General features: G+C 42.2%; 1 protein-coding gene across 2 annotated transcripts in view; it reads left to right on the top strand.

Annotated features, from left to right (window-relative positions):
• The window catches only part of STX5 (syntaxin 5), a 135,162-nt gene that overhangs the window by 17,297 nt on the left and 105,727 nt on the right, over positions 1-12,138 (top strand). For both annotated transcript variants that reach the window (XM_069207167.1, XM_069207168.1), the window contains 2 exons: positions 10,393-10,609; positions 10,736-10,806. In XM_069207167.1, coding sequence (XP_069063268.1) covers positions 10,412-10,609; positions 10,736-10,806 — 269 coding nt within the window. In that variant the 5' untranslated portion in view covers positions 10,393-10,411. The remainder of the gene's footprint in view (positions 1-10,392; positions 10,610-10,735; positions 10,807-12,138) is intronic.

The raw sequence follows: 12,138 nt of genomic DNA, 5'->3' as shown, positions 1-12,138 counted from the left end.
AATAATCGTTTTATGGCCTGCCTAGGGGAAATAGGTTCACAGCAGCAGGTGGCTCCCTCCCCAATTACTAAATTCTGGCTAGGCAGTTTCTATTACTGTCTTCACTTACTATAACTGCTTATACCTGATTCAGGATATTCCCCCCCTCCCACCCCTTTGAACCTTTTCAGCATCCCTCAGCTTAACAGTTGTGGCGTACTACGCGGAGGCTGTCATCTACACCAATATGTCAGCTGACATATTGGCGCAGATGGCAGCCTCTGTTCTGCTTGACCACAAATATGGGGACTCTGCCCCTCAAGGTTCGTCAGAAGCCTTCTCAATACCTCCTCAATCACAGGAGGTCTCCTATGAATCTTCATCAGCCTCCTATGATTTGGAGGACTTGCAAAGGGATTCACAGAGGGCAATTCTCCCTTCATCTAAGAAAGTGCAAAGCCCATCACCTATCCTCTGATCTTCCAGGTCCGAGTGGGCGGTATCTCTTGTTCGCTCAAGAGAACATTATTTATCCACGTCCCACAGAGTGGGTTCCTTGCATGGAGGTTGCACACTACATGCAGGATAGACTGCGCAAAGGCTTTGAATAAGACGTCAAAAGCACTCTTGGGTCAGAGTACCTTCACCCTTCACTTTTGGGAAAGGTAGCTGATACTCCTGATTTTGATCCCAGCCTGGCGACCTTTTTGAAAATATTTGCGAAGTATCCTAAGAAGGTTCTGGACTCCGTCTGGTGCGGTTGCCAAGATAAGCTTTTAGACCTCTCCACCCTTTTAATAAAAATTCTCGAGCTGGCTGTTCTAGCTAAAGAATCCAGCTCTCTCCTGGACCCTGATGTTATTCTGGAATGAGCGCAAAGGGCTATCTGTCTGTTAGGCAATGCTAATTGCGCCATGTCTGTGGAACATAGATGGTCTTTTGTTATGCGTCTGGATCCAAAACTAGTGTAATTTGGCCTCCAATGAAGCTGGTACTTTGGCCAACAGTTTGCTGTTTGGTGGTAAATTTGTCAAGGATCTGAGTAAATAGGTTTTGCAGACTTCAGTCAAGAAGATCTTCAATAACCTTTTACAAGGGTTGGACGCTTCAGAGGTCAGACGCCGGGCCAAGACAATGGGACTGTGGTTTGCCACCTCTCCTGGTTGATGCAGTTTGCTCCAAGATTTCTGTTTTGTCTTCAACATCGAGAAATCCAGTACATTTTCTTCCCAAACTGTTGGATTCTTAGGTTTTCAGATAGATTTCATCAAAGTTCAACTTCTACTACTGATGTCCAAACTGTGCTAAATAAAGAAAAAGTTGAGGAAAGCCTTTGCCTCGCCAACTATATTGTTGAGGATTTTGGCCCGATCAGTGGGCCTTCTGGCCTCTTCGATACAGATCATTTTCCTGGGTCCCCTGCACTATTGCACCCTTCAGCGCTTGGAATTCATGCATCTTCAGAAGGGTCTGCTATACTTGGAAGGTCGTAGGTGGCCAAGATCGAGATCTCCTGATGGTTGTCCCACATGGATGCGTGGAATGGCAGTGTGATCTTTGCATCTGTTCCGGCGGTGACCATTGAACCGGATTCCAGCGAGTGGGGGTTGGGAGCATGTTACAGTCCTGTAGAAATGGGAGACCGATGGTCACAGGAGGACTTGAGTTATCACATCAATTGCCTGGACTGTTCGTGAGGTGTTTGCTTTTCGGTCCCTATCCCCCCACCCAAAAGTTAATTGCTGTATCCTTCATAAAATGGACAATGTGTCCTCAGTTCTAAATCGCCTGGGAGGTATGAGATATTGCATGTTGGCAGAGATAGCGGAAGACTTTGGGCATTATTGCCTTAAACATCAGATTTTGGTAGTAACTAAGTACATTCCATGTCAGTCAAATGTGATGGCTGAATGGAATTTGTGCTTTCTGCTCGATTCCAGCTATTGGTAACTTCTGCCTTGTGTGTCCATGCTCGATAGACCTATTTGCCTCTCACCTTAATACGCAAATACCAACATTTTTCAGTTGGAGGCCAGATCCTCAGGCGGTGGGGTTGGATGCATTCCTTCAATCATTGTCTCGGGATCTGCTATATGCGTTTTCCCATTCTCTGTGATAACGAGAGTACTCGCCCAGGTAGAACTGCAAAAGGTGGAGGTGGTTTTGGTGACACCCTGTTGGAAAGATCAGCCCTGGTTCTCTTTGCCGATGGCTCTGTCATGCAACTTTCCGGTTTGGCTACCGAACCGGAAAACAGATTCAATGGGAATCCCACATCTTCTGATAGTCTGTTGTCCCTCATGGAGTGGAGGCTTTAAGGAGACGCTGGCAAGTGCAAGGAGTTTAATATTCAGCACTGTTTTTCTTATGACAATCCTGGGCTCCCTCTACTCATAAGCGATATGAACAAGCCTGGCGGCGATGGGTTAATTGGTGCGATGACTGGGGTGTGGATCCCTTGGGGACAGAATTTCATATTATAGCAAATTTTCTTTCGGATCTGGCCACCCAGGGTTTGGCATATAGAACAAATTAATAATTTCTGTTCAGCTATATCTACAAGGCATTCTGACATGCAGGGCAAACCAATTGGGGAGCATCCATTGGTTTGGAAGCACCTTTTGGGCATCCTCATGGTTAGGCCTGCTCAACCTAAATATTCGGTTTTATGGGATGTCAATGTGGTACCGCAATTCCTTGGGAACTAGTCCTATGATGAGGACTTATCCTCCGAGCAGTTATCTGCCAAATTGAAGTTACTTTTATGCTTGATTTCCTGTAGGCAAGTATCAGACGTGTGAGCCTTAATTACTGCAAGTAGAGTATTTACTTCATCAGGAGTGTCATTTTCTCTATCAAAACGTACCAAGACTGCATCACGTTGTGTGAGCTTATCCTGCTTTTCGTTACGATGAGAAATTGTGCGTGGTTCAATGCATTAAGGCATATAAGGACTGTACTCGTGAATCTCGTCATGTATCTGGTCAATTGCTTATTTCTTTGAGGAAACCTTTCCATCCGGTCTCTTCTGTGACTTTAGCCTGTTGGATTAAGTAGTTGTTGGCTGAAGGGGGAATTGATGTGTCCCACTTTAGGGCTCATTCTGTGGGAGGGGCAATGGCTTTTAAGGCATTTTCCTCTTGTTCACGATTGGAAGATATTATAACCGCGGCCAATTGGTATTCGGATTTCACATTTAAAGTGTTTTGTCATAAACCAGTAGTTGATGTGGCATCAGGCGTGGTGAGTCAACTTTGAACTAGCGTAATCCGAATCCTCCGGTCCTGCCATAGAATGAAAGCACTTCTAGCTATAACTTCAGGAATTGTAGATTCTATTAAGGGTGCGGATGCGAGGATTATACTACCCAAACAAACGTTTCATGTTATGTTCCTTATGTAATTTCATGTAATGGATGATTTCAATTGATAAATATATTGATTGTTATTTATAAAAATTATCCTGCAGTGTTAATGGCTTTTTACCTTTTAGAATGTGGCTAATTGTTGTTCTTGGCTCCACCAGGGACAAATACTTCATCTACCTGAATAGCGTAGAGGGATCTGTGTTTGATTCGTCCCAGCTCCTGGTGTACATCCTGATGTAGACCCTGACGCTTGAGTTCCACAGCGACAGTTACTGGGGAGTTCCGCAGGTGCTGGAGAGTTCATGGTGATGTTATGCACAATGTTGGACTCTTGTTCTGGTTACTTAAAGTTGCCAAAGAAAGAGGAAGGGCTTCAGTGACAAGGACTTGTATGGGCATGGAAGAGAGAAGATTCGACAAGACCATGTTAAAGACTCATGGGATATGTAGTTTAAAGTTTTACGTTTGCTGTTTGTTCAGTAAAGTAAAGAGAAGCATAATCCTCACCTCTGTGTCTTTAGTAGAATCTAAAATTCTTGACGCGATAGCTGGAAACCTTTTTACTGTAGCACACTACTACAAATATTTTTGTCATGGATGTCATTTAGGGGGAGCAGTTGCGACCACGTGCTTGCCCCCTGCAACCCCTGGCACTACCCTTTTGACCCCCACCCTCGGAGGCGGCAAAATTCAGTGCCTAGAACACAGGGAGAGCTTGTCCTAATGGACGTCGGTTGAGACTCAACTTTCCTGTTTTTTTATTAGCTGTTTTAATCACACTAACAGTGAATAATAATCATTTTTAGTGTAATAAAAAGGAGTACAGTTAGTTGGAATAGGACACCATCTGGCAGTTAAGGTAAGTAAAAATGCTTTTAAATGTATGTTGTATTTGTGCTTGTGGGCGAGAGTGTATGTGAGGAGTGTGAATGTATGTGTGTGTATGAGTCAAAGTAAAGGTTAAAAGAGTGTGATGTCACTTCTGCTACCCCTGGAGTTTTTGTTAATTGACTCCCATGATTTTTGTCAGGACGCAGGGAAAGCCCTATTGGTTTTGTCAGTGCTTGTTGTGTGCCGATTAAAGGGTAGTTTTGGATACTCACATGTTAGGGTTTCGGCAACAGCATAAACTGTTATTCTACTTGTCGAACAATAATCTAGCCTTTGACCTAGTTAAATTTAAATGTCAGATAAGGTTATGTATTAAGTTCCTGGAAGTTATCTGAGCATACAAATTGCTAATGTGTCGTTGTGAAAACAGTTGCTTTAGGCAGTTATTTGTGCTGTCGCTGCTGTGGTGAGAAGCCCTGCTTGACTTAACCTGAAATGTGGTATGCGCATTTTAGGTAAGCATTTCTTGCAAAAGTCACATCTCTTATTCAGTATGCAGCTGTGGTCTGGATATTTGCGTACTGACCGTGACAGTAATATTAAGCTTGAGGGTCCAAAAAAAGTCGCTCATGAGCGGAGTACTTCCAAGCTCTTGAGGATGTTAGAGTAGCACTTTGCTACCGTACTTTACCTTTTCTTCATTCTGAGGTTCACACACCCCGCAATCTTTTTCCATTATTTCCCCACTCTGGCGAAAACATTTTCCCTCTCGCCAATCCAGTAGAGGGAGCACTTGTTCATCATTTGAATTCCTGGTCCCATACACACTGGTCAACCACTCCCATTTTAATTTTATTCATCATTCTGGAGGCGTTGGCCATCTCCACACACCAGTATTAAGCCTTAGCTTTCTTAATGATGGGCTCTTGCGGCTCCTGGAATTAATAAGCCACACTTGGGCTCCATGTTCGCCTCCTTGGTTACAGAGTTATTTTTCTCTCAGGTCCACACAGCCTTTCAAAGTCGATAAAACAAGTACCATTGAGTTTAGTAACCGTACACATCCATTATTTATCAATAGCAAGACGGAGGCTCCTTCGGCGTGATTATGCTCTTTGTAAATACCCCTGTTATGTTATGAAGAACAATTTATTTACTTTTAGGGGTATGTTTAATTATAGACCACCATGCTTAACCTGCGCTTTTCTAATAAGCGGCATTTTTGAAGGCAAAAAAACCTCACACCTGTGAACTTGGAGTTTTGTCTTCACGCAGGATTTTTAATGTCCCCTTTCACGGATTTCCTATTCCATCCTACGTTAGCCCTAAGCACAAATACATACTCACTGCTGTGTATTCACTGTAAGCCATCTGCATTCTTAAAGCAGGTTGACTCCCATTTACACATGTTTTTTTTTTAACTGTGACCATTACTTTGCTGTCCATCCTTGAAACAGAAGCACCTGTTATCCGCTACTAAATGCGGATACGCTGATGTGCCTTTAGATAATATCTTACTTCAAAGAGCAGGACTGGTATACTGAGAATGCTTCTCTATGGCTACGCCCTACAGTACCTGGCTAATTAGGGTGTAAGCATTTACTCTGCTAAATAATTTTATGAGCAAAAATGACTCTAAGTGACTCCCAAGGGTCGATGTATTCAGCTATAGAATTGGTCATTTATTAACAATAGGAGAATCGTAGGTTTTCGTCTTGGTCGTTCGCTACTAAAGAACCTGTAACTGAAGGTTTCTTTGCCATTCGCCTACCCCTCCGCTGCCCCAGCTGGAGGGTGTTGAATGATTGTAACAGTCAAGGGGGAGAGAGGATTGTATTGGTCCGTTACACTTCCACACATATCGTATATTAATCCTCAAATGGCACGAATTTCTGAATGAAGAGCTTTTAAAGGTAGATTTGCCTTTACACCCGTATGTTGAATCCAAGGGTTATCCTTATTGGGATGCACTGATTTCTCAACCCCCCGGGTTGCATGCTTCATCGTCAGGTCATGCTCCATGTTGGATGGGTGTGCAATACACTTTGGGCTCCAAAAGGAGCTCTTTTATGGAGCTCTTTATGTGCAGTGGTCAAGAGACTGCCACTTTTTTACCCTTTACCGTAGTACTTATTATTAGTTGTGTTATCCATGGTAAGGAAAAAAAAGAACAGGGACTAGCAGCACATTATCATCCCATTCATTAAGTCCTGCATAACCATTTACTGAAATGGTCTTTTCAAGTTAATATTAACTTCACCTAATCCTCGCCCAATCTAAAACATACTCCAAACACATCTAAGGGTTTTTTTTAAAAAGAGGAGCCACCCAACATGGCACAGCTTGATGATGAAGCTTGCCACATTGGTTTGTGATGGTCCATGCATCCTGATGAGGATAACTATTGAATCCAAAATAGTATTTGTTATAAAGCTGAAAATCTACCCTTGTAAGTTCTTCTTTCCGAATCCTATTCAATTTGTTCATTGTTGAAAGATCCCACACAAGTGAACTTGAAAAATTCTTTTAAGGCTTATTTTGTCAATTTCGGTTAGAGCTGTGTTTCCTCAATAGCATACTCTCCACTTACCTACCCATTACAATAGAAAACATTTAAGAACATCATACTGTAATTTAATGAGCCGTTCGGCTTTTGTGTCGCAATTTAAATAGGCCTGTCCTTGTTGAGGTCAGCCATGAGTGTTCTTGATGGAGTCTGGTAGCACAGTGACAGACATTTGCATTTTCACACCACTGTCCGTTTTGAGGTTTCAGTAAACGTTTAGAGACCTAATATTTAGTAAAAGTTTAGAGACCTAATATTTATCTCCTCTCATGGATTATAGCACTGAATACAAGCTTGTTGTGGAATACTTATGTGATCTGGAGACACTGTACTCACAGGGTGGACCTGTGGGGGACATAAGTCCATCAGTTTTCTCTGACCCTATAGTTTGCGGTCCATTTGACTGCTGCAGCTCTAGCACCTTTGTGGAGACAAAAAAAGATGCCACCAAGGCAAATTCATTTCCAACCTCGTTTTAATAAAGTAGGTTTGTCGTAAGGGAGCAACGCCAACACAACATCTTCCAGCAACCGCCCCACAGCAACTGCCTATCACAACGTTCTTCCTACTAAAAATTCCATCCCTACATTCTACTCCCATTATAGCTATCCCAACATTCTGATCACCATAATCTGGTTTTAAGGGATGATTTGGACGAACAATCAGCACATCTCAAGTCTGTAGCTGAGCGCAGCATATTAAGCTTTTCTCATCACTCTTGCCATGGTGAAGGCAGTACACAGCAGCATTTTCAGATATTCCCCTATCAGTCTTTGGTGCCAGGGGTGGTCCAAGTCTGCAGAGGACCAGCGCCCCATAACTCCCCACATTTAGGCATGAGATGATCAACCCATGCTGTGGTTTGATGTCCGATTTCTCCTTAGTTCGATTCTATAGGTGGTCCTAGAATCATAAACGTGTTAATGAAATTTAGGACCAGCACGATGAAATAAATATATTGAATGCCCTCTAGTCAGTGCTTGTTGAGAGTTAATAGCTTTGCTACTAATCAGATAGTGCGATCTGAATTGGGGGCTAGATTACACTGAAAATAAATATATTGGGTTTGGCCTAAGTTCAGGCTTCCATAGAGGCCGGTAGCCCACAAACAATTACTGTAGTCAGTTAACCATTGAGGAAAGCGAGCTGTATCATCATCACGTTAACCGTGTGCACAAGCATGTGTTTACTTTTGTGTCTTTGTCGTGTAAAAACTTTACAAGACTTGAGTTTAGTTGGCATAACTCCTAGTGACCTTACAAGACTTGAGTTTAGTTGGCATAACTCCTAGTGACCTCTTGGTCTACATTTCTGCTGTTATCTGTAGCAAAGGATGCTTGTAGGATCACTCTCTGTGCTGCACCTGTTCTGTATACAAGGGAAGCGTACATTGCTGCTGTTTGTGCTTTTATAGTGGATATGTGAGGAAAGCTTGTACTGCTACTGCTTACGGTGTGCATGTTCTTTACGTGAGAGCCGCTGGCACTATGCCAATTCTATGCAAGTTCTTGGATTGAGTCTTACACCTTTGCTGTCCCAATCTACCTGCTCAGCATGAAAGGAAAGCTTACACTGCAGATGCCCTTGCACTTCTCGATTCTTGTGTAGAAGCTGGCTTTTCTGTTGGTTGTTGCTGTACCTGTTAGCCATGTCGCCCATGCAATTTATTTTTGAGGAAAGCTTGCACTGTTTGTTTGTTGTATCTTTCCTTCTCTGAGGGGAATGTGCACAGCTCGACTGGACCCATTTGGCTATAAGTAAAGTTGCTCTGGTCCTGCATGTATTATACGTCCTGTTAGTGGTGGTGGGGATAAACGTACTAGAAAGCATGCAGTCACAGCTGTTCGTTCGTGTGTGTGTGTGTGTGTTTTCATCTGCAGCGGACCGGCCTCTGACTGTTTTTTGAGACCAACAAACTTTCACTGCTACTGATATTGTGATTTTTCTGTGACTGAGGTTCTTATGCACTGTCACTGGCTGTGCAGTAGTGTCCAGATGCTGTACCATTGAAGTCTATTCTGTACAATGCATTTTAATGATGATTAAAATATTTTCATTGTACAAAATTCAAGACGATGGACTTTGTCATTACTTGTTTCTGATGACTAAGTGGGTGATCTTGCACACAGCCCTCTCCTTTCACCCTGGCATTTTGATTTGCGGAATGTGCAACGCCTTTTGTTAGTTGTTACTTTGTGTGTGTGTTTTTTTGTGTGTTTAATGCCTAGGGCTATCTTTAATTAATTGTCTTATACACTGTCCTAATGTTTAAGTGAAAACACCGTGTGTGTCCCCGGGCCATATACAGATACTTAAAGCTTGACTTGAAATGGTTCTGATAAAGCAAAACTATTGTTATGAAATAAGATGTTTAGTAGTATTGTGCAGATTCTTGGGCACAGGGTGATCTCGAGGTGTAGGTATTAATAAATCGAGCACAATGATCGTCCATCCACTGTTAATGAAGCATATGGTCTTTTCTGAGCAGGACTTGCACTTCTGCAATTTGTTGACCGAAGCATGATATTTTTTGCTCTGGTCTGCTTAATATTTTTTCTTCTGCGCTTTGAGGTTTTAATTTCGGTTCTTTTTTTTTTCTCGGATGTGAGCCCCTCTACTGATCCTGCTGGTGTCTGCATTGCACGCAGGACCAGTAGACTTACCAAAGTATTCAGCCACCACATTGAAAACTGAAAGAAAACTGAACAAAAGAAAACTGTGGCACTTTAAAGCTTTCCCTAAGTCTGAACAAGTCCCTCCCTGAGAATTATAGAAAACATACCGTGAATGTAGCTGCTTTGCCTACATAACTGTCTTTTGCTGATGTCTTGACTCACTTCAACTGCTCCTTGAGCACAGTGTCCTCTTTGTACGTGACAGTGCCTGAAGCGAAAAACTGTAATATGTGACACGTTTGTACTTTGTGTGATTATTATTTTTTAGTTTGCTTAATTTGTAGGCGTGAGAGATTTACATCTTGACACATAATCTTTGTTAAAGAAGAGACCAGATTCTATAGAGCACAGGTCTGCAAATCCTAGTTTTTGTCTCCAAATTAATACAGTATGAGTAATGACGGAACCCAGCTAGTTGAAATGTGATGACTGTCTCACAGATTCCAGTGCAAAGGACAATGCATGTGCCTTTCCCTCTCAGAGTATACTGCTCCTCTGGCAACATGGCACTTCTATGTCCATGTCGGCTCGATTGCCATATAGCAATGACTTTCTATTAACTTGGCCCACATCCTCTTCCTCTGTTTGTGCTCTCCTGCTATTTTGACAATACTTTCTGGAGCTGTGGACATTGAGCTTTGTGCTTAAAATATTATAGTGAATAAATTTGGCCTCTGGCCCACACCGTCAATCAGATGATACAGGGAGACATTACACAGCTTCTTGCAAGTGTTAAAAGCTCTTGTAGATTATATTTGGAATTCTACGATCATGTGTCTTGTTACTCACAGATATTCACTTTCCCTTCTAGGACCATGATACTGTACCTTTTTTTTTTTTTTTTCTTCACTTGGTCCGTGTCTCCTTACCAGCTTGCATTTATGATCTTGGCTGGTCTGTACATTTAAGATCCTGCGCCCTCCCCCACCCCCTTTCCATCTTTCTTAATGAAATCTTCTGTCGCTCCTTTTCAGGTGGTGGTTATGAGCCTCGATGAATACAAGAAGACGCCACGGTTCTAGGAACACTGAAGAGGGAGTCTATCTTGGCCCTTCTCAAACTCAGATCCTACCACCTCAGCCGGCCACTGCTCCCGCCACCGTGCCACCCCAAATCCTTACGGACACCATGTCCTGCCGGGATCGGACCCAGGAGTTTCTCTCGGCGTGCAAGTCTTTGAGGAGCCGACAGGTGAGTAGGGATTTGGGGGTGAAGCCTTGCTCATTCATAAGTCTGCATGCTGACGGACTAGGTGAAGAGATGTCTGGGAAGCATTTCTTAGAGCAATCACACTAACTCCATTCCATTCTTTTTCAGAATGGGGTCCAGACAAACCGTCCTGTCCTTAGTGCTGTGCGACAGAGGAGTGACTTCACCATGATGGCCAAGTGAGTAAGCATTGGGATAGACTCATACTAGGGTCTTTATCTAATCTGAGGGGCCTATGGGCCATGGCCTCCTTTAACCTTTCATTATTTAAGCTGAGTAGAAGTCACTACTGTGAACTGGAAGCTGTACCCAGGAAAGTGGGAGGGAACATCACTCTGCTGAAGACAGTCCCATGTGTGTTTTCGGGTCCAAGCAGACGTGGTGTCTGATGCTGAGCATTTATATATATGATTATATGCGGTTGCCACTAGTTAGTTATAGTTAGAACCATGTTTCCATAGAAAAAAACGTTTTTTGACTTGTCTGTATTTTTGGCACTGTCTGAATCGTCACAAAAATTTTCCCCAAAAAAAGTGGACCAGTGATTCTTGTTGCTCATAGAAAGTTTCGGGGTGATCTGTCAAGCGGTGGCTGAGAAAAAGGTGGGGTCAAAAAGCATTGCGTTTCCCATGTTAATTCTCTGTAGACACGACTACAGCCCAAACCACTCAATTGAATTAACCAGATTTGGCATAAAGCTAGCTTTCTGTACTCCGATCACACTTTTTTCTATTTGGTTGTAATCCTTGCAGTAGAATTGAAGATATTAAAGGGAAAATAAATTTGTATATCTAGAGACCTGGATCCTTCACGAATAAATCACAAAAATTCCAGATTTTGTTTTGTATTTATTTATTTTAATTTTTTTTTTTTCCCTTTCAGGCTCAAATAGAAGCGCTGTAATTGGCTGGCCTTAACCTGACTAGAATGTTAGAGGGCCGTTATAGTTAGGTTCTGAATTTACTTGTCCAAAACCATAGAAATTCAGCAGTTAGTTATTTCAAGTAACTATAACCCGCACCGTAAGGTAACTACAACTCGTGCCTTCACAATGCACAGCTAAATACTCCACATATTATATAACTGATGGCATCTTCTGTGGTATCTTTGATATTATCCCTGCAAAATATGCTATAAAATTATTGGTAAGAAAACTATGTATGGCAAGGGCACGAGATATAGTTACTTAAAATAACTCTAAATATAACTGCTGAACTTCTATGATGTTGTACGAGTAAATTCAGAACCTAACCATAATGTCCTTCTAACCTTCGGTTTTTTTCAGTGTATGTATATGTATAGTGGATATACTTGTATGCAGTCAGAATCTGGAATCTTCACCAATATTAACAACACTGACTTGCTCTGTCCATTTGCATGATTCCAGAAAATCTCATACGTCTTATTTTTTTTTTTTTAAATGTAAAATTGTATTGTCTGTAATGCTCTAAATATAGGCTATCCGATAACAATACATTAGGTATTGAAGTTGCAATCAAAAGTCATTAATA

The sequence above is a fragment of the Pleurodeles waltl genome, chromosome 9 (genome assembly GCF_031143425.1).
Source record: "Pleurodeles waltl isolate 20211129_DDA chromosome 9, aPleWal1.hap1.20221129, whole genome shotgun sequence".
In the NCBI taxonomy this organism is placed as follows: Eukaryota; Metazoa; Chordata; class Amphibia; order Caudata; family Salamandridae; genus Pleurodeles; species Pleurodeles waltl.
This window is presented reverse-complemented; position numbering and strand designations above follow the sequence as displayed.